At 46.8% G+C, this 25,019-nt stretch overlaps 1 protein-coding gene across 1 annotated transcript; it reads left to right on the top strand.

Annotated features, from left to right (window-relative positions):
* The first annotated feature begins 2,783 nt into the window (after window positions 1–2,783).
* On the top strand, window positions 2,784–18,463 carry ogfrl1 (opioid growth factor receptor-like 1). The gene is made up of 9 exons (XM_042332744.1): window positions 2,784–2,996; window positions 3,416–3,616; window positions 11,010–11,096; window positions 11,715–11,787; window positions 13,480–13,558; window positions 15,063–15,129; window positions 15,538–15,686; window positions 16,679–17,232; window positions 18,267–18,463. The coding sequence occupies exons 2-9, from the start codon at window positions 3,479–3,481 to the stop codon at window positions 18,461–18,463; spliced, it is 1,344 nt and encodes a 447-aa protein (XP_042188678.1). The 5' UTR covers window positions 2,784–2,996; window positions 3,416–3,478.
* Window positions 18,464–25,019: the final 6,556 nt, after the last annotated feature.

Below are 25,019 nucleotides of genomic sequence, written 5' to 3'. Positions count from 1 at the left end.
TCCTCCACCTACCTGAACTCCCCCTAAAACTCTCTGAACCCATACGCAACCTAGGTATCAGGTTCAACCACCAATTATCCTTCCTCCCCCACATCCGGTCCCTCACCAACACCGCTTTCTTCCACCTCCGTCGCATCGCCCATCTCCGCCAATACCTCTCTCCAAAAGCCGCTGAAACTCTGGTCCATGCCTTTGTCACCTCTCGGCTGGACTATTCTAATGCCCTCCTCGCCGGTCTCCCCTCCACTACCATCCATAAAATCCAGATTATTCAAAACTCTGCCGCCGGCATTCTCACCCGCATCAAATTCCGCTCCACGAATACCCAAGTCCTTGCCAGACTGCACTGGCTGCCTGTCCTAGAGAGGATCGACTTCAAGATCCTCACCCTTGTCTTCAAATCCCTCCACTCCTCTGCACCCCTCGACTTCTCTGACCTCCTCTCTCCCGGGTCTGGCATCCTCCTTGTCCCCTGAATCCTCCGCTCCACCCTCAGCAGCCGTGCCTTCAGCCACTATGCCCCGAGGCTCTGGAACTCCCTTCCTCACTCCCTTCGCCTCACCCCCTCTCTTCCTATTTTCAGGTCTCTGCTTTCTTTTCGACCCCGCCTTTGGTCACTTTCCTCCCCCTCCCCCTGGCTCGGCACCGGGATCCGTTATTGTGAAGTGCTCTGAGGCTCCGTCCGGCGTGGAGGACGCTATATAAATCCATGTCGAGTCCTGTAGCTCAGTGGTTAGAGCAATCGCTTTGCAAGCGAGAGACCTGAGTTCAATTCCAGGCAGAGGGCGAAACCTTGGGCAAGTTTCCTTACTCCACACAGAGCCTAATAATAATCCCTCCAAAATCAAAAACAATAATAAATTGGTCATTTTCAATCTACGACTATTTGTGGGACATTGCTGTGCGCAATTGGCTGTCGCGTTCACCCACGAATATACAGTCAATTCACTTTACAGTGTGTTCTGTGAAACGCTTTGGGACGTCCTCCCGACGTGAAAAGAGGTATATCAAATGCAAGGATTATTATTATTATTATCCAAGTTGTTGTTGTTTTAAACAGGATGATGGATTTCCCCTGCCCCCCAAAAGCGCTGAGTGAGGGGCGCTGTACAAATTACACGTGGTTTGTGGTGATTTCAGGAAGTGAATTGGATCAAAGATTTATTTGCTCCTTTATTTGTTATGTAGCTACTAGTAATGACCCGCAGGGGGCGCTGCACATAATGGTCAATCATAATAGCTCGGCATCAACCGCCTCTCCCCCACCCCCCACAGTCTGTTAGTGGTGTTACAGTATTACATCTGTTTGAAAAAGACACCCAAGAGTAATAATAATGATTTGCATTTGATCACGTCTTCGAAAAGTTTCAAAGCGCTTCACAGGATATACTGTAAAGTGTAGTGACTGTGTTTTGTGGGCGAAACGCAGCAGCCAATTTGCGCAGAGAAATGTCCCACAAACAGCCGGGAAGTGAGGGATCAATTTTATCCGGGAGATTGTTGGCCAGGACATCGGGGAGAGAGAAACTCCCATCTCTTCTTGAATTGGGCCACAGGATCTTTAACATCCACCTGAACAGGCGGGGATTGGAACTCATAATAACCACTGAGAGCATTTATTGAAGAAGTGACAATATTTCCGAGCTTGGGTTTGATGCCGAATTGAACGTCATTCACATTCGGTCAATGGACGTCTGGGTATTTATAAGAGCACTGGGTCCCTTTCGGTTCCTGGATGCCAGCGTGATTCTGTTAGACATTCCCGAGCCAGCACTGCAGGATTCTGACGTTAACTCACTTTCCCCTCTCCATAGATGCTGCCTGACCTGCTGCGTGTTCCCAGCGACTCCTGCGTGATTTAGTACTGAGTTTACCCACTGTGACTGTCCTGCCGTGGAGAGGGGTGGGGGGGTTAAGCGGGTGCGATTCTCGGGCAGGGCGAAACCTTAGGCCAGTTTCCTCACTCCACACGCACGCCTCTGTTTACCTAGCAGTAAGTAGGAACCCAGTTGTTAGTCGATTGGAGGATCGCTTTCCGGGGAGAATAATCCCTTCAAAAAAATATGTGAAAATAATAATTTGGTCACTCAATCCACGACTGTTTGTGGGACGCTGCTGTGCGCAATTGGCTGCCGCGTTTCGCCCACAGAATACACAGACACCACACTTTATCGAATATTCTGTGAAGCGCTTTGAGACGTCTCGAAGACACGATTACGTGCTATATCAAATACAAGGACTATTGTTCTAAAATAATATAGTATTATCGTATCATTATTAACATAAAGTGAATTAACTGTATTTGTGGGAAAAACGCGGCAGCCAATTGCGCACAGCAGCGTCCCACAGATTGACCACATTTATTTTAAGCGATCATTACCCCCGGGAAGGCGATCCGCCAATCGACTAACAGCCGGGTGCTTACCTCCTGCTCGGAGAACAGAGTCGTGCGGAGTAAGGAAACTCGGCCAACATTTCGCCTTCGCGCGGGAATTGAACCCAGGTCTCTCTCGCTTGCGAGACGAGTGCTACTAACCACCTCCGAGTCTTCCAGAAGGTTGCGGGTTCAAGCCCCGGGTAAAGGATTTGGAACCACAAAGCAGAACCCCCCCCCCTCCCCCTCATCATCATTATGTGGTACATTACTGTTGTACTTGTTGAAGGTTCTGCTTGTCCATGAGTTGCAATGCAGTGTCTGGGGCAGCAGATGTCGCCTCTAAGACACACAAAACACAAGTCTATTTGTGTGTCTGCCCCAGAAATAACCCTCTCTCTCTCTCTCTCTCTCTTCCTCTCTCTCTCTCTTGGGCAGTTCTGGTTTATTTCCCCCGGAAGCATTATTGCAACAATTTGGCAAGTGAGACATTGATGCAATCCCTTCCACACACACACATTCACTCACATCACATCACTCACTCACTCTCACTCACACACACAGAGTACCAGACACGTGAAGTCCAGCCAAGCCCCAAACCAAGACAAGACACACAAGATCTGTGAGTGAAATGGACATGGAATTGAATCAATGATACAGTGAGAGAGGTGTGTCCATTTGGACGTGAACTTGGATTAACACAGACTAGTGTGTGTGTGTGTGTGTGTGGGGGGGGGGGGGGGGGTGGGTGGGTGGGGGGGGAGTGTGTGTTCATGGCAAACGATCCAATTCATCTCTGTTGCAAACTGGAATCCATCCAACAGGTCATTCACCCAGTTGGGTGAAGTCCAGTTTGCACAGAAATAATTGGAGAATTATTTTTATATGAGGGAGGAAGGGAGGAAGCAGTGGAGGGAGGGGGAAGGGGGGGGGGGGAAATATTGGAAGGATATCTTTAAAGGAAAATTTGCTCCATCTCTTAGCTCTGCAGCCTTTACCCCCTGTCCTGATTTTGCCCCTGCCTGTTTGCTTGCCGGTTAGATCCCGCAGATCAATGTGCAGAGGTGGGAGAGAGGCACGGGCTGGGATCGATGCTAAAAATCCATGGGAAATATGCTGGTCTGGAGCAGGAAGGAGCCTGGCTCACTAGAGGAATGCGACTCGACCTGGGGCTCTGAGACCGAGGAGGAAAGGACGGCAGAGGACGCAGACCTGGAGGAGCCTTGCAGCAAACACGATCAGGTACAGAGAACACGAATACAGGATTTCCTAGAAATTAAACTCGTCTTGGAGCCCAAAGTTCACCAAATTCTAGCCCCCCACCCCCAAAATATCCCAATATTGTGTTGCCTTCTCCTGTATCCGCTTGGCTCTGTTGGAAAGCGGTCTGATGTTTGAAATTGGTTTTGTGCAGTTGTGTAAAAAAGAAACTTAAAAGAGGTTTGAAAGTTAAGGCTGTGTTTTTTAAGTATTTGTTGATTCTTCTGACTCGCTGTACGGTGCTCTGAGATGCTACCCCTGGATGAGGGGCACAGTAGAGGAGTGTGACTATAAATGCAAGTTGTTGTAGTTGTTGCGGAGTCCTGTAGCTCAGTGGTTGGAGGATTCGCCTTGCAAGCGAGAGGACCTGGGTTTGATTCCCGGGCAGGGCGAAACGTTGGGCATGTTTACTTACTCCACACGCCTCGGTTTACCTCGCAGTAAGTAGGAACCCGGTTGTTAGTCGATTGGCGGATCGCTTTTCCAGAGTAATAATCCCTTAAAAGAACACTAATAATAATTTGGTGACTCAATCCACGACCGTTTGTGGGTCACTGCTGTGCGTAATTGGCTGCCATGTTTCGCCCACAAAATATACAGTCAGTTCACTTCACAATATATTCTGTGAAGCGCTTTGAGACGTCTCGAAGACGTGATAAGGTGCTATATCAAATGCAGGGATTATTATTATAAATACAAGTTGTTGTTGTTATAGGGTGACTGTAGATTAAATTCCAGCTGCATCTAGATTTAACCTTTTTTTTAATAGTGTTACACACTATGTTATTTTGGCAGTTTTCCATCTTGAAAATGAACAAGTGTTCAAACCTCACAAGCTTTAAATTCCCGAAATATAATCTTGGTCGTTCATGTCAGGGTTATTTATGAGGACACTGGTGTGTGCAATTTGGTTGTCACATGCAAAGTACACAGTCACTATACCTTACAGTAAATCCTGTGAAGCACTTTGAGGCGTCCACCTGATGTGAAATGCAAGGGTGTGTGTTAACCACAGTACAAACATAGAAATAGGCTTAGAAATAACTGGGAGTTTCTGACCCACTTCACGTCCTTTTGAGCATTTCATACTTGCTCGGAGTCAGGCTTCGACACTGTTAAGTGCTTTATTATTATGTTTGCTGTTACGGTCACGTATAGCAACATTACTGTAATGACCATATCAAGATCAATATCAAAGTCCATACGTTTATAACCAGTTAGCAAACATGTCTTGCTTGGGTTGTTCAAAGGTACAGACAGTAATAGAATTAATGACTCTGTAGAGCCTGGGAGGTTGAGCCAGTAGGAGTGCTAACACTGTGTTCAGCTGATAATAGCAATCGCTGATTCAAAGAAACACAGGTCTCGTCGCTGGAGCTGGAAAGAATTGCCAGACGATAGAAGACCAAGGTCAATCCAGTTCGCCTTCCACCGTTCTGGCAGTAGCTTGGACATGTCATGTCGCGAACTGTATATTATATCCCAAGATATTATTTCCTATACAGTGGAGTCCTGTAGCATAGTGGTCGGAGCACTCGCCTCGCAAGCGAGAGGACGTGGGTTCAATTCCCAGGCAGGGCAAAACACTGGGCAAATTTCCTTACTCCGCACGCTTCTGTTCAAGTAGGAACCTGGTTGTTAGTCAAGTGGCGGATCGTTTTTCCAGGGATAATGATCACTTCAAAATAAATGAATAAAATCATAATAATTTGGTCACTCAATCCACAACTGTTTGTGCCCAATTGGTTGCTGTGTTTGCCCACAAAATATACAGTCGATTCACTCTTTGTGGATTATTATATTATTCCTAACAGAAATTTATCTCATTTATTCTTAAAAGAATCGACACTTTCTGCTTCCACCATCTCCCTGGGGAACTTGTGCCATACATTTCGACTCGCTCACTGATGTAGTGTTTCCGCAGTAGATAATAACTCGTGTTGAATCAAAGGACCAAAGTTGGACTCGAGCAGCAATCTGAATCTGAAAGCACTTCCTGTTTTGTCCAGCAGGAAATAATGTCACTGGTGACTTCATGCTTGAAAGTTCTAAAAATAAAAATGATGGTAATCCTTACATTTGGTGGTAGTGCTTTTCACGCTCAAAGCGCTTCACTGGACTTACTGTAAAGTGTAGTGAATGTATTATTCTACATTCATAATAATCCTTGCGTTTGAATATAAAAACAGAGAGAGCTGGGAAGACTCAGCAGGTCAGGCAGCATCTATGGAGAAAGGAAAGGGAGTCAACGTTTCGGGTCCACGACCCTTCGTCAGAACCGGAGCATGTTGGGAGGGAGAGGCTTTTAAGGACAAGTTGAGAGGGGGGAGGCAGGACAAGGACGGCAAAGAAGACAAAAAAGAAGACAAAGGAGAGAATGTGTTAGTTGATGGGTTAAAGAGGTGACAGTAGTGTAAAACAAAAGGGGAGGTATACAACAAAAGGGGGGGTTGGGTTGAAACAAAACTGGGGGAGAAGAGGTGTTAATGGTGCAGAACAGGCAACACACCAGAGAAAGGCAAAGAGTGTCTGGAGTGATGATTGTAATGATAACAGAGAGCGCGAGAGAGCTGGGAAAACTCAGCAGGTCAGGCAAAAATATTTGATATAATGCTTTATCACGTTGTTGAGGGTCTCGAAGCACTTCACAAGATTTTACCGTAAAGTGTGGTGACCGTATTTTGTCGGCAAAGGAGGCAGGCCATTTGCACGGAGCATTCCACAAACTGAACCAAAGCATTTGGTATAGCGCTTTCACATCAGAAGGTTGCCCCCAAGTGCTTCACAGGATTTAATGTGAAATGAAGTGACTGTGAATTTGTAGGCGGACACGGCAGCCCAGTTGTGTACAGCAGTGTCACACAAACAGCCTTGGAGTGAGTGACTCATTTCATTTGAGGGATTGTTGTCCAGGACACCGGGAGAGAGGAACTCTCTCCTCTTTTCGAGTCGGGTCATGGGATCTTTAATGTCCACCTGGACAACCAGATGGGACCTCAGTCTCATCCAAAAGGCAGATTTTGGAGGTGAGAGTGGTGGTCAATTTACGGACAGTAATATCCCCGCAAACAGCCCGTGGAGTGAGTGATCAGTGTTACCTGGGGAATTGATGGAAAGTTACAATTTTCTGTGTATTTTTTTTAACAAAAACAGCAATATTTCTGTTGGAGTCGTGTAGCCATGTCGATGTTAATGATTTAGCAGAATTGTGCAAGCCAAGGCTGGAATGCATCACCTGCATCTGACAGTGATGTGTATAAATAGATGTGTGCATGACTCCTTCCCCCTCTTTACCTATTCAAATCGGTGAAAATTGGCAAGAGGTGAAGTGAGTATCACGGCTGAAAATCGGGAGGTTTTTCGAACGCTGGTAATTATTGTCTGACTTCAGTGTGGTCTTCCTTCTAGGCCCCGCTCCTCCCCCCCACCACACACCCACAGCATAATGTTTTGAAGCACGACCCCCTCCCCCCACCCCCCACCATCACTACTATTGTATAATCCGGCTTCTGTGGAGACCTCTAGTTTAGTGGTTAGAGGGCTCGCCTCGCAAGCAAAAATTCCCAGGTTCGATTCCCTGAGACCTTAGTCAAGTTTCCTTACTCCGCCTCTGTTTACCTAGCAGTAAGTAGGATCCCAGTTGATAGTCGATTGGCGGATTACTTTCTGGGGGTAACAATCCCGTCACTCAATCCACAACTGTTTGTGAGAAGGCGTTAAATCAAATCCAATAATAATAATTATCATCATCATTAACCCAGCAAAATTTTGCTACAAAATTTGTTTGCCCACAAAACACACAGTGCCTACACTTTACAGTGTCTCCCGTGAAGCACTTTGAAACGTCCTCCCGATGACTGCTCTTCCTCTCTCATTCCAGATTGTTGCCTTGGCATACAAAGCAAAACAAGATCTTGCATTTTTATATATCGTCACATCACCAAGTCACAGAGGAAGTTTGACTTTGTGGCCTTGAGATATACATTGTCCTCCTGACGTGAAAGGCTCTTGGCTGCCGCGTTTCGCCCACACATATACGGTCATTTCACTTTACAGCATATTCTGTGAAGCGCTTTGAGACGTCGAGAAGACGTGAAAAGCGCTATATCAAATGCAAGGATTATTATTACATTATTATTATTATTTGTTGTTAATATAGTACCTGTCAAGTCAGAAGGGTATCTCACAGGATTCACTGTAAAGTCCGAGGACTGTAGATATGTAGGCAAATACAGCAGCCAACTTGACACACAGTAATGTCCCACAAACAGCCATGAAGTGAATGACTATTTTTGTCTGAGGATTGTTGGCTAGGACAGCAGGAGAGAGAAACTCCCTTCTCTTGTCTAATAGTGCCACGGGATCTGTAATGTCACACTGAACAGGCAAAGCAAGGCCTTTGTGTCACCTGAAGGACGGCACCTCTGATAATGCAGCACAACCCCAGCACTGCAATGGAAGTGTCAGTCTCGGCTGACTCTCCCATACACTGCTGGAGTCTGCTGCGTTTTCGAAAATCCTGTCCAAGGCAACATGAGTTCAAAGCTGCAGACGTGGGTCTTGAACCCGCAACCTTCTCACTTAAGAGTGAGAGTGCCACTGACTGAGCCAGCCAACGCCTTAAATTGTCTTGTGTGGCAACAGTGGGCTGCCCAATTGTTGTAGACCGCAGATAATAATAATAATCCTTGCATTTGATATAGCGCTTTTCACGTCGGGAGGACGTCCCAAAGAGCTTCACAGAACACACTGTAAAGTGAATTGACTGTATATTTGTGGGTGAACGCGGCAGCCAATTGCGCACAGCAGTGTCCCACAAACAGTCGTGGGTTGAAAATGACCATTTTATTATTGTTTTGTTTTGGAGGGATTATTATTAGGTGTGTGGAGTAAGGAAACTTGCCAAAGGTTTCGCCCAGACCTGCCTGAATTGATCCCAGGTCTCTTGCTTGCCAGGCGAGTGCTCTAATCACTGAGCTACAGGATTCCACAAATTGTAAATTGTATTTACACAGCGCCTTTCACATCCGGAGGACGTCCTAAGGCTCTGGATAGTCGAGGATACGGAACCGAGTTGGGATTGAGAGTTAAATTAAATGAAAGGATTATAATAGGGTTAAAATGAATTTTGTGCATTTTGACATCCTGCATTACATCAGATCCTGACCGCTCTTCGCATACTATAGGAGGGGTTCCACTGAAGAGGTTTAACACTGATCTTCTCACAAAAGGGTGGAGTGAATACTTATTTCACCTCATCCGTGGAAATTGGGATTAGAATAGAGATCGCCAGATCCAGTAGTGGAGTTGGCAACAGCACAGACATGATGGGGGAGAGAAAGGAGGAGAATGGGATTAGATGGGAGTCAGAGCAGCAGATTGGGAATGGAGTAGTCTCCAATTCAGGAGCTCGCAGCAGAAGAGCACTCACCTCGCAAGTCGGAGGATCCAGGTTCGATTCCCGGGCAGGGCAAAACCTTAGGCAAATTTCCTCACTCCACCCGCCTCGGTTTACCTAGCAGGAACCCAGTTGTTACTCGATTGGCAGATCGCTTTCTGGGCGTAATAATCCCTTCAAAAAAAATTTAAAAAAATAAAAGAAAAATAATTTCGTCACTCAATCCACAACTGTTTGTGGGACACTGCTGTGTGCAATTGGCTGCCGATTTCGCCCACAGTATACAGTCAAATCACTTTGCAGTATATTCTGTGAATCGCTTAGAGATGTCTCAACGACATGATAAGACGCTATATCAAATGGAAGCATTATTATTATTAGGACACAGGAGAAATAGCTTAGAGGGTGTAATAATAATCCTTGCGTTCGATCATCATCGAAATATCTCAAATTGCTTTCACAGGATTTTACTCTAAAGTGTAGTGTCTGTGTATTTGCAAGAGAACACAGCAGGAATTTGCCCACCGCAGTGTCCCACAAACAGCCATGAAGTGAACGACCAATTTAATTTGGGGATTCCAGGAGATATTCCCTTTTCCTTTTGAATAATGCGCTGAGGTGAGAGTGCTACCGACTGAGCCAGGCTGAAATCTATGCCGCCTGCACATGGAAATTGGTGCATATTCCATTTGAATATCATTGGATTATCATGTATACGTGGGATCCATGGACCTCTATGGAACTCTGTTTGGTTTGGATACTCTTAAGAACGTTGATGGGTTTCTGCGTGTGTCGGACACCTGATTGATCAAAAAAAACACTAATCCCAACTCTTTGTGGGACACTGTTGTGTGCAGTTGTTCTGCTGCCTTCCACCCCCCAAAACAATTTACTTTACAGTATATTGTGTGAAGCACTTGGAGATGTCTTGACAACGTGATGAGGCACAATATCAAATGCAAGGATTATTATAATTGTTATATTCCTCTTTCTGAATAAATGGTGCAATGAGATCGCTTCAATCTGCACTTGAAGAAGAGGCAAACGTGGGGTTTAGAACCCATGACCGTCTTAACCCACCAGAGTGCCAGGGAACGAAGACTCTCTCAACATTGAAGACTTAATATAATAAGGGTTTGGGTTTTTGGAAGTAAAATTGGCACAGTGTGGATCTTGGCCTATTTTGAGTAGGATTAGTGATAGCTTAGCCACCGGGGGAGGTGGGGATTGTGATAACTCTGTGGTTTGCATCTCATAAACTGGGTATTTGAGTCTTCTCAAGCCTCCCACGCAGGGCACATGAGCTGTGTGTAAATTCACCGCTCAGCTCTCAATTGTGAATTTTGTAAACTTCACACTCAGCCAACTGATCTCACAGGTAATGCTGCAGAGACAGCAAAGATCTAATTGAGAATGAGTGTTCCTCACAGCACTGTTCTCTGCTCTAACTTGGGCCCGATCAGGCCTTCCAGGGGTTTAATAATAATTAATAATCCTTGTATTTGATACAGAACCGTATCATGTTGTTTGAAACGTCTCAAAGCACGTCACGGAATTGAGTGTATATTTTGTGGGCGAAACGCAGCAGCCAATTGCGCACAGCGCTGTCCCACAAAGAGTCATGAATGAGTGCCGAATTTTTTTTTATTAATTTCCTTTATTCGAAGGGATTATTACCCCTGCAAAGCGATCTGCCAATTGACTAACGAGGCGTGTGAAGTAAGGAAACTCGCCCAAGGTTTTGGCCTGCCCGGGAATCGAACCCAGTCTTGCGAGACGAACGTGCTGACCTGTCTCCTGGTCTCCCTGCAACAACACCATCTACTGGTGTGTGCTTGCGTGGCAGCCGGGAGAGGAGAGGTCAGGCTCAGATCTTCTAGTTGTCTCTCTAGTGAATATTGGCCGATTCCGTGGGTCTCTCAATTTCAGAGCTCTTTGCATTAGTTGAGTAAACGTGTTGCCCGTCTTGTTAAACAGAATGAAGACAAAACAGAAACTCCGATCAAGCCAAAGAGAAGCTTCTACGCAGCCAGGGATCTGTACATGTACCGGCATGGGTACCCAGTGAGTCTCTTCTCCATTGCTCCCGCTGCACACCTTTCACAGGCGATGATGCTGCCGTCACTGCCTCTTCAGATTCTGTTTTTCCTTTTCGTCTATTTCAAAATCCTCACATTCGTCTTCAATCCCTTCATGCCCCGGCACCTCTGTACCTCTCCGACCTGCTTACTCCCCAACTCACTACCCGTTGCCTCTGCTCGACCGGCTCCAGCCTCCTGTTTGTATCTCGTGCCCTCCTTTCCACCATCGGTGGCCGCGCTTTCAACCACTACCCCCGAAACTCTGGAACACTCTTCCTCTATCCCTCCACCTTGCTCCCTCCATCAGGTCGTGCCTGAAGACCTTCATCTTTGACCGTACCTATGGTCACCTCCCTCCTCCCCCCGGCTCGGTGTCGTGCTCCGCCATTGTCAAGCGCTCTGGGACGTTACCCTGCGCGAGGAGCGCTGTATAAATGCAAGTTGCCACTTAGTGTGTGCCCTGTGTATACGCTACATTGTGTGCCCTGGAGTGTACTGCTTTGGCTTTGTACTGTCCCACATACAGTCCAGCTGAGTTTTAAGACTCAAGGCTGGGGATGCGATGGCGCTGGTTGACTTTGTTTCATGTGATTGTCCCCAGAGGTCATCCAAAAAAAAGCCGATGTACACCAACCTGCATTTCTACATGAACAAGATCACTTTAAAGCCTGACGGTAAGTGAAGAGACTGAGATAACGAGCCGGGTGTCAGCCTGCCCCAGTCAGAAACACTCTCGCCTCTGAGTCAGAAGGTTGTGGGTTCAAGCCCCAAGTGCAGACTTTGAACTCGCAGTCCAGACTCGCAGTGTGAGCCCTGCATTGTCGGAGGTGCCGTCCACCGCACAGGACCTTAGACCGAAGTCCTGTTTGCCTGCCATCCGCTATGGATTTTTATTCATATTTGAATAAATTGCAATGTTAACGGACTGGCACCTGAAATTCCATCCAGTCTTCACTTAAATTCATCCTGTTCTCACTTCAAATTTAAACATCACACAGGATTGCTTAAAATTGTTAAATTCGGTCTCCATTTGGAACCTGTGTTTTTTATTTTAAATACGTTTTGCCCAAATTCCGCGCTGCCTTCAATCATAAGACAAAAATGGTCTTTGCAGGCTAAGACTAGGTGAAATCTTGGGTCTCTAGTGGTTACAATAATATCTACGATTATATACTTGTAATTGATACACCATAGCATCAAAGAGAGACAGAGAGAGTGCCAATGCAATGAGTTGTTTTTGAAGTGTATTTACTGTTATAATAATAATCCTTGCATTTGATATAGCGCCTTTCATGTCTGGAGGACATTCCAAAGCGCTTCACAGGATTTCCTGTGAAGTAGAATAATTGTATTTAAATAAAATAATAATAATCCTTGCATTTGATATAGCGCTTTTCACGTCTTCTAGACGTCCCAAAGCGCTTCACAGAATATACTGTAAAGTGATTGACTGTATATTTGTGGGCGAACGCGGCAGCCAATTGCGCACAGCAATGTCCCACAAACAGCCGTGGATTGAAAATGACCAATTTATTATTGTTTTGGTTTTGGAGGGATTATTATTAGGCTCTGTGTGGAGTAAGGAAACTTGCCCAAGGTTTCGCCCTCTGCCTGGAATTGAACTCAGGTCTCTCACTTGCAAAGCGAGTGCTCTAACCACTGAGCTACAGGACTCCACAGGTGAATGCGGCAGCCGATTTGCGCACAGCAATGTCCCACAAATAGCCATGAAGTGAACGACCAATTTTATTTGGGCGATTGTTGGCTGGTATATTGCATTCGATACAGCGCCTTTCAAGCCGGGAAGACATCTCAAAGTGCTTCACAGCTTATACGAATGCAGCTAATTTGCACACAGCAATGTGCTAGAAATAGCCATGAAATGAATGACTAATTTTATCTGGGAGATTGTTGGCTAAGATATTGGGAGAAATCATCTCTTTTCGAAGAGCATCATGGCAGCCTCCCTCAACAACCCCGTCCCCCCCCCCCCACCCACCACCACCATATCCCGTGCATCTCTGTTTTGCTTTTGGCCATTTACGGGTGAAATCAGGAAGTAGTTTTTCACTCAAAGGGCAGTGGGAATCTGGAACTCCCTCTCCCAAAAGGCTGTGGATGTTGGATCCATTTTGAAGACTGTGGTGGATAGATATTTGTTAGGTCAGGGTATCCAGGGTATCAAAGCATACGGGGCAAGGGCGAGTAATTGGACTTGAGGTACAGATCAGCCGTGATCTAATAGAATGGCGGAACAGGCTCGAGGGGCTGAATGGCCTCCTCCTGTTTCTAAGTTCTGCATGTACAAGCTGTGTTTCTGAAAGACTTCCTATATATCTCTCTCTGTGTCTCTGGTTTGTGCTCAGGTATCTTCATCAGTGAGATCTTGACGGAGTGGAAGGGGGATTATGACAAGCTGGAACATAAACATACCTACATCCAATGGTTAGCTCTTGTTTTGTATTGATTTCCAACCATCAGTTTAGCTTGTTGTCTGCCTGGTGCCTGACTGACTGTGCGGGGTCTCTATGTGGCTCCCCCAGTTGGCAATGGAATATCAGAGTCAAAGCAACTCTCTGTGGTGGCCTCGATAACTGGGTCAGGCAGCTCTGCAATACTTAGAGCCACTGGGTCGTTGTCAGGTCTTGGAGGGGCAGACTGATCACTGTGGACTGGGGTTCCTCCCACTTGCCTCCTGTTAATCCCATCTAGAAGCCACGGCCCTTAACAAGTAGGGTGGTCCTAGCAGGACAAGCAATGGGAAGCTTGCCAGTGTTCACAATACATGGGTTCAGCTGGTTAGATTCCCAATAGTTACCCAAACGCACACCCTGGGGTCCCCAAGCCTTGGCTCTTGCCAACCTGTGCCTAATACTCTCTGGAAGTCTAGAACTCTGATTGGAATACTCTAAAGCATGGGTTTCCATATGGCTCAGGTTACTGCTGATTAAAAAAAATGATGAGTAATGAGATTTCCCCCCAACTCGCCCCTTCCTTGTCAAAATGCACCACAATTTTTTATGTGAGACGTTAAACCTGTCTCTGTTCGGGTGGACGTTAAAGATCCCACAGCGCTATTCCAAAACAGAAAGGAGTTTCTCTCTCTCCCGGTGTCCTGGAAGATTTAACCCCCACCCTTTCTCCCCCGGATAAAATTGGCCACTCACTTCATGACTGTTTGTGGGACATTACTGCGTGCAAATCGGTTGCGGCATTCGCCCACAAATTATACAGTCACTGCACTTTACAGTATATCCTGTGAAGCGCTTTGAGACGCCTCGACGACGTGATAAGGCGATCTATCAAATTATTATCAATTGGATGCTCATCTCAACGCTATTTTTGCACATTGATGGATGCTGATTGGCTGCTGTGTTTGCCTCCCTGGGGTTAACTTTTGTTTCCAAAATAATAACAATAATTCTCGCATTTGATCCGGCGACTATTATGTCAGGACGTCTTAAGAGTGCTTCACAGGATTCATTGCGAAGTACAGTGACTGATTTTTTTTCCAGCCAAACACGGCAGCCAGTTAGACCCCAGCAATGATTCTCAAATAGCCCTGAAGAAAATGACCAATTTTATCTGTCGGGCTGTTGGCCAGCACGCAGGGAAAAACTCCCTTCTCTTTCGAATAATGCTGTGGGACTTTCACCCCCTAAACAGGCAGACGGGACCTTGTTTTAACATCTCCTCTGAAAGGCGGCATATCTAGCAAGGTAATGCTCCCCCAGCACTGCACTGGTGCGTCGGTCTGGACTTGTGAGCTCAAAGCCCCAACTTGGGGCTTGAACCCACAACCTTCTAACTTGGAAGCTACCAACTGAGCCAGGCTGATCTTTACCAGTCTGCCCTGTGTGAACCATTGCCGTCACTGATCGGCCTGACTGGTTCAGACCCTTGGTTTGACTTTGCGATTGAATGCAACCTCTCTGTCCCTTTTTGCAAGGCTATTCCCACTGCGCGAACCCGGCCTGAACTGGCATGCTGAGGAACTCACCGCTGAAGAGATCAAGGTCGGTCAACTTCCCAACGCGTTACTGAATAATAATTATAACAATAATAACGTTAACGCTAATAGTTATTAGTGGTGATGATGATAATAATAATCCTTGCATTTGATGGCGTCTCATCACGTTGTTGAGACGCCTCAAAGCGCTTCACGGAATATATTGTGGAGTGACTGTGTATTTTGTGGATGAAACACATCAATAGTAGTGCAATGCCCGTGACGATACTGAACCCAAGCAATAATATTATTAATTAATTAATAATGAATACTCGCTCCCAGATGCTACCCTGCGTGAAGAGCTCTATATAAACACACGTTGTTGTTGCATTTCACTCGCCTCCACGCCATCACGTTGCACCGTTTTATCGTGAGGTCTGCGAATAACATTCTCCCCTTGGTTTTTCCATCTCAGGAGTTTCTCAGTACTGAGATGGCAACAAGCAATTATCTGCAGGTTTACGAAATCATGCTGGATTTTTTTGGCATCAAACTCGAGGATAGAATTACGGGGAAGGTAACGCGAGCTGAGAACTGGAAGGAGAGGTTTCAGCACCTGAATGGGTAAGTGAGTTCTTTCTGTGCACGTTTTCTTTTACATTCAGCCCGCAAAACAACAACAACAAAATGCGCTTGTATAGCACCTTCCACGGGAAGATGTCCCAAAGTGATCGACAATGAGACGGGAGGGGGCGAGGCAAAGGGGCTGCGGAATGGAGTTTCCGAGGGCTGAAAGGCTGAAGTCCTGACCACTGATGGTGCGGGCAGGGATAGGGAGCAGGCCGGAGCCCACTGAGCGAAGGAACATTCACAGGAACATCGCCAAGGGCTTTGAGACTAAATGGATGATAAATGAGAGGATTATTATAGAATCTCACAGCACAGAAGGAGACCATTTGGTCCATCATGCCATTGCTGGCTCTTTGAAAGAGCTATCAAACTAGTCCCACTCCCTCACTTTTACCCCAGGGCATTTATTCTCGTACGCACGTGTTTGAGGCAACGTAGAACACGCCTTGATTGTTTTCCCTCCATTCCTTCAGCTGAGTGGGTATTCTTCACTTGAGAGCACAAAATGACACCAAGTCATGGTGGGAGGGCATTGGGGTGCCTGGTTAGATTAGACCAAATAATAATAATATTTTGGTCTCAATCCACAACTGTTTATCGGACACCGCAATCGGCAGTCACGTTTCTCCCCACAAAATACACAGTCACTACACTGTACAGTATATCCTGTGAAGCTCTTTGAGACGTCTCACCAATACGATAAGGCGCTATATCAGCAACAAATTACATTGGTAAAGCGCTTTCATGTCGGGATGTCCTCCTGAAGTGAGAGGTGCTACACAAAGGTAATTTTGCATTGTATTGTGCATTGTTGACTCAACGTTGACCTGACTGAAGCCGTATTCTTGGGCTCCCGTCAACGTCTTCTATCCTGCGGCTCTGACCTCCTCAGAGGTTACCGAACCAGTGCGCAACCTTGGCGTCAGGTTCGACCCCCGGTTGTGCTCTTGTTAATAATCACTCTTATCTCCTCCCCCATTTTGAAGGTCACGGCACAATTATTTGCGAATAACCCGCATCCTGAAGAGCCTCGGGGAGTTCAAGTATGAGAAATTCCAGTTCAATCTGGTCCATCTGCTGCTGCGGGAAGTGCTGGTGGAGAGGACTCTGGCCAACATGGCGCACAGCGCGCTCGAGTACTTCGTCTTCACCATCAAGAAACGGTCGGACCGCAGGAGGCTGCTGAGGTTCGCTCAACGCCATTACAGGCCCCCCGAGAACTTCATCTGGGGCCCACCTGCCAAGCCCGTCATCAAGGCCCCCTCCTCCCCCTCCAAGAGACAGACGTCACAACAGGAGAGAGCTCCGTCTCACACCGCCCCCGGGGCAGGGGAAGGCCCGGCCGGGGAAGCCCACGCCGACACTGCTGTTGCTATGGCGACCGCACCCACCGTTGAGGGCCCCAGCAAGCCCCCCGCTGGCCACGCTGACTCTGAGACCACGGGGAAGGGCGAAGGGATCGTCAGCAAGGATGGAGATCGGTCGACAGAGGGCGAGGCTGAGGAGAAGGAGGAGGTGGAGAAGAAGGAAGAGAAGGAGAAGAAGGAGAAGGAGCAGAAGGAGGAGAAGGAGGAGGAGGAGAAGGAGGCGGAGGAGGAGGAGGAGAAGGAGGCAGAGAAGGAGGAGGAGAAGGAGGAGAAGGAGGAGGAGGAGATGAAGGAAGAGAAGAAGGAGAAGAAGAAGGAGAAGAAGAAGGAGCAGAAGGAGGAGAAGGAGAAGAAGGAGAAGGAGGAGAAGGAGGAGGAGAAGGAGGTGGAGGAGGAGGAGAAGGAGGAGAAAAAGGAGGAGGAGGAAAAGGAGAAGGAGGAGGAAGCTGAGGCTCCCGATAGCCCCAATCATGAAGCGCAGGAGCTCTGAGGGACACAGCACTGACCTGGAACCTGGGAAAAGAGGCTGAGAGAGAGAGAGAGAGAGAGAGAGTGAAAGTGGAGAGAGAAAAATGTGGGAGAAAGAGAAAGTAAGAGAGAGAAATGTGAGCGAATCAAAAGGAAAATGAGACGAAGTGAATGAGAAGTATGAGAGATTCTTAAGTTGATTCTTGTTTTGATTCCTTCAAACACAGATGAGATAGTTTTCTTTTAAGAAATAACTTTGTGGGATATTGTACATAGGTTATTCAGGACACATGTGCATGTGACCACCAGGGAGGGGGAAGACGACCTCGGTCTGGCGTTTCTTATGTATGTTTTTATGAGAGGGAAATAAGAGAGCGCGAGAGAGATAGAAGGAGAAATATGAGAGAGAAAGGTATGAGAGAGAGAGAGAGAGAGAGAAAGAAATATGAGAGAGAGAAAGGTGTGTGTGAGAGAGAGAGAGGAAGAAAGAAATATGAGACAGAAAGAAATGTGAGAGAGAGAGAAAATGAGAAAAAAAAAGAGAAATGAGAGAGAGAGAGAGAGAGAGTAGATGTTTGTAAAAGCTCGCTGGCAGAGCTGACTCCAGTTAACGCTCTGGATTTTCTCGTTCAAGACAAAGACAAACAGAGCAGGTTGTGAAGCCTGATCCTCTCTGGCCTCTCTCAATCTTCCGCTTGTAACTTCCACAGTTTTATTGACCCCTAACCCCGCGCCACAGATTGTATTTTATACGTGTCTAGTACCGAGCTCATTGGCGATGCAGCCCGCAGCGGCCTACAGAACACACCAGGGTTGCCTCTGGCTTCAAACGTGCTGTTCGACCAGGCAGCCCTTTCAGGAAAAGATCTCACAGGAAAGGTCCCACCGGAAAGCACATCAGCCTGGCTCAGTGATAGCGCGCTCACTTCTGAGTGAGAAGGTCATGGGTTTAAGCCCCACGTCGGGGCTTGGAATCACATCATCCAAGTTAACACTCCAGTCTGAGTACCGGTCTGATGTTAAAGATCCTGTGGCACTATTCGAGGGGGTTTCTCTCTCCCGGTATCCTGGCCAACAATCCCCCAAATAAAATTGGTCACTCTCTCCACAGCTGTCTGTGGGACTTTGCTGTGTGCGAATTGGCTGAGTCATTTCCCTACAAAATATACAACCACCACACTTTATAGTATATGCTGTGAAGCGACTTGAGACGTCTCAACGACGTGATGAGGTGCTATGTCAAATGCAAGGATTATTATTTTTAAGGGTTTCGCCTGAAAGGTTTGCATCATTTACCCAATTGCTTATTTTGTACAAATTGTCTAAATAAAGGGTGTTGACAAAGTATATTTTAACTGAAGAGTAAGATACATACCACAATCTAATAAAAATGAAACAAATTTGTATTATTTCTTAACACATTTCCGTGCTTTCAACTACTACACCTGACCGCCCCCCCGGAACTCTCTACCTCAGTCCCTCTGCCTTCCACCCTCTCTTGCTTCATCCTCAGATCTCACGTGAATATCTTTCTCTTCGACCGTCACCTCCCCAGTTTGGTACCTAACTGCTGTTAAGTGCTCTGAAAAAAACACTATAATAAATGCAAGTTGTTGTTGTAATAGCTAAGGAAAAATGGCTTCCAAATCCTGATTACGTTTAAGCATTTTCCACAATTCTGCGCTGTCTTAAAGTTGAAGACGGAAATCATAATTTCCGTTATGGGATAATAATTCCTTCAAAAAAAAATCGGTCCCTTCAATCCACGACTGTTTGTGGGACGCTGCTGTGTGGATTTTGCCCACAAAATACACAGTCAATTCACTTTACAGTATATTCTGTGAAGATCTTTGAGACATCTTAAAGACGTGATAAGATGCTGTATCAAATGCAATTATTATTATCTCCAAAGCTAAATCTAGGCGGAATTCCAGGCTGTTAATGTCTGAAAAAACAAGAACAAGCAATTGCATTTATTTACTGTCCACCTCATTTGGGGGAATTGCTGACCACCAAATCCCCCCAATAAAATTAGGCACTCACTCCACGACTGTTTGTGGGGACACTGCTGTGCGCAATTGGCTGCCGCATTTCGCCCACAAAAAATCTACAGTACCTCTTGTGAAGCGCTTTGAGACGTCTTGAAGCCATGATAAGGCGCCATATCAAATGCAGGGCTATTAATAATATTTTACCACATGCAAAGATTCTTATTCTCACGAATTACAACTCTTCCTAATATAATGGAGTGAACAGAAAGCAATGTTGTTCATGAAGCAGTTCCTGTTTCTCCCCCTCCCTCCCTCCCTCCCCACCATGCATTTTGTATAAAGATCGAAACAAGACTCCCTCTCTGGCCTCAGTTCAGTCTCCACGCTCAGTAAACTCTTCGGAGCGCTTCCTTCTTTCACTTCCTTAGAGAATTCAAAAACCTGTTGAAAATAATAATGCAAATGCGAGGTGCCAGATGTCACTCCATCATTGGTCAGCCGCTGAGCCGAACGGAAGCTGATTTTCTGTGGTAGCCCGGCACAGTCAGTCGCTCTCATTTGTTGGGAGCGTCAGAAGGTTGTGTGTTCCAGCACCGTGTCGGGACATGCCAGCCCAGAACTGGGGGGGAGCACTGCATTGTCGTGGGTGTCGTTCTTTGGGTGAAACACCACCACCATTTATAGAGCGCCTTTCATGCAGGATAGCGTTCCAGAGCGCTTAACGTGTAGGGGGAGGTGACTAGGCACTGCCGAAGAGGAAAGTCTTTAGGCACAACCTGAAGGTGGGGAAGGAAGGGGGCAAGGTGGAGGGATAGAGGAAGAGTGTTTCAGTGTTTCAGGGAGTAGTGGGTGGAAGTGCGACCACCGATGGTGGAACAGAGGACACGAGGGACGAGCAAGAGGCCGGGGGCCAATCAAGCAGAGGCAGTGAATTGTGGGTTGGGGAGTAAGTAGGTCAGAGAGGTAGGGAGGTGCCAGGGCACAAAGGGATTTGAAAGCGGATGTGAGGATCAAAAGGACAAAAGTATGTAAGTGCACTGGAATAACCGGTTGCTCCATCTCAATGCATTAACTCAATGTTGTTCCAGTGGAAAACTCCCACATCAAGGCATGTTGCCAAGGTCGATGAGTGGAAAATTAACCCTCCGAGCAGTAAATTAAAGACCGTTAGGTTGGGCGTCAACACAAAACGTGGTTGAGTCAGTGCACAATGGGTGACATGGAAGGTAAGAAGCCAAATAAAGATTGCAATTAGGGACTGCGATCACGGCAAAATACACATTGGTTTCTGTCTTTTTGTTGCCATGGTGAAGGGCACTGGGAGAAGAACAGGGAATGATACAGACCTTTTGCTGACTGTATGGCAGTTTGCTTCATGTACCATCATTCAGCACAGAGCTGCACTTGAGGGTGGTGTCTCGGCCCATTCGGGTGGATGTTAAAGATCCCGGGCGCTTTTCCTTAAGAGTTTCTAAGCCGGTCTTCTAGCCAACAATCCCCTAAAAAAACTGCCACGTTTGCATAAAAATTGTCCCTTACAGACACTTGTCAAGGATTACCTGTGAAGTTCTTTGAGACGTTGTGATGTGATAAATCACAAGTTTCCTTTTCCGCTTTCCCTGGTTTTCCTTTTAAATTGGGACCTTGTTGTTATAGCGTAAGGCAAAGCTTACAGACACTTGCTGTGGTTTGCTCCATGTCCCTCCAATGTTGGGGTGTGTTGCATTGTTGGGAGGTGAGACCTTAAACCCAAGTCCGTTCAGGTAGATGTTAAAGATTCCATGGCAATATTGGAAAAGAGAAGAGAGTTTCTCTCTCCCGATGTCCTGGCCTGACGGTTCGATATCATAAACCCTATATCAACTGTAGAGATTATTACTATTACCACCGTATTTCCAAAAGCCCTTAAAAGGAGTCCTGAAGCTCAGAGGTTACAGCACTCACCTCGCAAGCGAGAGACCTTGGTTTGATTCCTGGCAGGACGAAACCTTGTGCAAGTTTCCTTACTCCACACGTCCGATAATAAACCCTCAAGAAAAAAAAACAATAATAAAATAAACCATCACCCACGTATTCGTCATCTCAAGGCTTGATTACGGGAACTCCCTCCTCATCGGCCTTCCCAACTCTTCCCTTCACAAGTTTCAGATCATCCCAAACTCTACAGCTCGTGTACTCTCACGCACCAGGCTCCGTGACCCCATCACTCCCACCCTCGCCAGACCCCACTGGCTCCCCATCCCCCAGAGGATCAAGTTCAAGATCCTCGTCCTCACCTTTAAGGCCATTCATGGCCTCACCCCCTCCTACCTCTCTGATCTGCTGACTCCCTACCAACCTGTCCGCTCCCTCCGTTCATCGGGCTCCGGCCTGCTCCATGTCTCCCGCCCGACCCGCCCTACCATCGGTGGCCGGGCTTTCAGCCTCTCTGCCCCACACTCTGGAACGCCATCCCACGGCCCCTTCGCCTCGCTTCCTCCCTCCTTCAAGGCCGGTCTCAAGACCCTCCTCGTCTACCGTGCCTTTTGGTCTCCCTCCCACCTCTCTGCCTTCCCTCACCCCTACACCAACCTTCCCCTATGCTCGGGCCCCGACACGTGACTGTTCAGCACTTTGGGACGTCCTCCCGGCGTGAAAGACGCTTTAGAAATTTAATTTTGTTGTTGTTGGTGGTGGTGGTGGTCACTTCAGTCAACGACTGTTAGTCAACACTGCTGTGCGCAATTGGCTGCCGTGTTTCGCCCACAAATATAGTCAATTCACTTTACAGTGTATTCTGTGAAGCTCTTTGAGGCGTCTGGAAGACGTGAAGAAAACGCTATATCAAATGCAAGGATTATTATTATTATAAAACAGTTAGACACAAATTTACAGCAGCTGTGAGCAATGCTGTTGACGTGCGCCCCTTGGTGGGCAGATCGACCTACTGCACCCTGAGAATCGGATACCTTGTTGGGAGAGGAGATTGTTAACAGAGGACAAGAGCCGGGGAGGGAGAGGGGAGGATAATTATTGAGAAAGATTAGCAGGAACAATAGTTTTATTGATTTGATACTGACAGTACCTCGATGCATAAGAAAATCCTAATTTTATGCACAATGTTTTGGTCAGTTGGGTGTCCCGATACAATTCTAGTAATAATTATCCTTGCATTTGATATAGCGCCTTATTACGTCGTTGAGACGTCTCAAATCGCTTCACAGACTATACTGCAAAGTGAATTGACTGTTTATTTTGTGGACGAAACGCGGCAGCCAATTGCGCACAGCAGCGTCCCACAAATAGTGTCGTGGATTGAATGACCATTTTTTTTAGGGGATTATTGCCCCCGGAAAAGGATCTGCCAATCGACTAACAACCGGGTTGCTATTGACTGTTAGGTACGTACAGAGGTGTGTGGAGTAAGGAAGCTTGCCTAAGGTTTCGCCTTGCCTGGGAATTGAACACGGATCCTTTCACTTGTTGAGTGAGGGCTCTAACCACTGAGCTTCGGGACTCCACGTTTTATCATGTTTGAGCACTTACAGAGAAAAAAATAGATCTTTTTTATAACACTTTATCACTTTGGAACATCTCAAGACACTTGGTAGTGATTGCTATCCAGTGTCGTGACTGTGTATTTGAAGACATATGCAGCAGCCAAAACAACCATGAAAGTGAGCGACCAATTTTTATATAGGGTTGGTGTGTGTAGGGGGGGATTTGTTGCCAGGACACTGGGAGATACTCCCTTCTCTTTTAAAATGAGATCACAGGGTCTTTAACATCCACCTGAGGACAGACAGAGATTAAAGATCCCATGATGTTAGTCAAAAGAGAATGGAGTTTCTCTCTCCCAGTGCTTTGGCCAATAATCCCTCAGATAAAGTTGGTTGTTTATTTCATGGCTGTTTTGTGGTCCGTTGCTGCTAACTGTAGCTGCAAATACACAGTTACTTCCCCCGCCCCCAACTCCAGCTCGGGTCTGAAATGCTGTACTCTGTCCAGCGCCTTGGGACGTCCTCCCGACGTGAAAGGCGCTACACAAATGTAATCTTGTTGTTGTTGTTGTTCCTACACTGAAGAGCAGTCGTCTCAATGTGCTTTCAGACATTATGGGTTAATAGCAAGGCCGATGTAACCAAAAATGATCTCACATAGTAATCTGCCAGGGAACAGACTGAAACGAAAGCTGCACCATGAATGGAGTGAAAAATAGAGTGAGCAGCCGTGTGGGGAAGGTTGAGGAAACAATAGATAGAACTTAAAATGGGCCTTTTGGGAACTGTGTGGCGAACACTCCCATCCTGTGCAAGGGGTCAGGCTCTGAAGAAAGGGATCGTGGCTTTGATCGAGCCGGGCACTGAACTTGAGCTGGAAGAATCCTGTAGCTCAACAACAACAACAACAACAAGAACAACAACAACTTGGATTTATATAGCGCCCTCCACGCCGGACGGCGGCTCAGAAGCGCTTTACAGTTTCGGATCCGGGACCGAGCCAGGGGGAGGGGGAGGAAGGTGACCAAAGGCGCGGTCAAAAAGAAAGGTCTTCAGCAGAGACCTGAAAATGGGAAGGGAGGGAGCGAGACGAAGGGAGTGAGGAAGGGAGTTCCAAAGCCTCAGGGCATAGTGCTGAAGGAACAGCCGCCGAGGGTGGAGCGGAGGACTCGGGGGATGAGGAGGAGGCCAGACCCGGAGTAACGAAGGCAACGGGTACTGTTTTGAGGAGAGAGGAAGTCAGAGAGGTCGGGAGGTGCAGAGGAGTGCACAGTGGTTAGAACACTCACCTTGCAAGCGGGAGAGGCCTGGGTTCGATTCCCAGACAGGGCGAAATGTTGGGTAAGTTTCCTTACTCCACATGCCTCTGTTTACCGAGCAGTAAGTAGGAACCTGGTTGTTATTCAATTGGTAGATCGCTTTTCCGTTGTTAATAATCCCTTAAAACAAAAATTTGGTCACTCAATCCACGACTGTTTGTGGGACACTGCTGTACGCAATTGGCTGTCGTGTTTTTCCCACAAAATATAATCACTTCACTTTACAGTATATTCTGTGAAGCACTTTGAGACTTTTAGAAAACGTGATAAGGCGCTATATCAAATGCAAGGATTATTATTTATTTCGAGACGTAATATAAGTGGTGATCGATGGATCCGATGCTTGATACACATTGATGTCCCTCAGAGTGATGGACGGTAACCTCTCCCCTCCCCCTCTCTCTACCCTTAAGAATTTCTATTTCCAATGCAGTGGATGTGCAGAGGAAGACTCCAAAGCCCTGGGTTAATGTGGGCGAGGATAAAACTCAGTGCTTGGTGTGTCGGCACTCCAGAGCCAGACAGGAAATAGACTTCCTCTAACCAGTGGGTTGAACAGGAAGTGCTTAGCATCACCCATCATTTATGCTTGGCTTTGAGCCCAGTATTTTACAGTGAGCATCAATGGACCATTCACTTAAGACCACAGGAAAGGTTCGGGTGAAGAAGAACCTTCAGCCCATTTGATCTCCTTCCAGAACCC

This window comes from Callorhinchus milii, unplaced genomic scaffold (assembly GCF_018977255.1).
Source record: "Callorhinchus milii isolate IMCB2004 unplaced genomic scaffold, IMCB_Cmil_1.0 Scaffold3, whole genome shotgun sequence".
Lineage (NCBI taxonomy): Eukaryota > Metazoa > Chordata > Chondrichthyes > Chimaeriformes > Callorhinchidae > Callorhinchus > Callorhinchus milii.
This window is presented reverse-complemented; position numbering and strand designations above follow the sequence as displayed.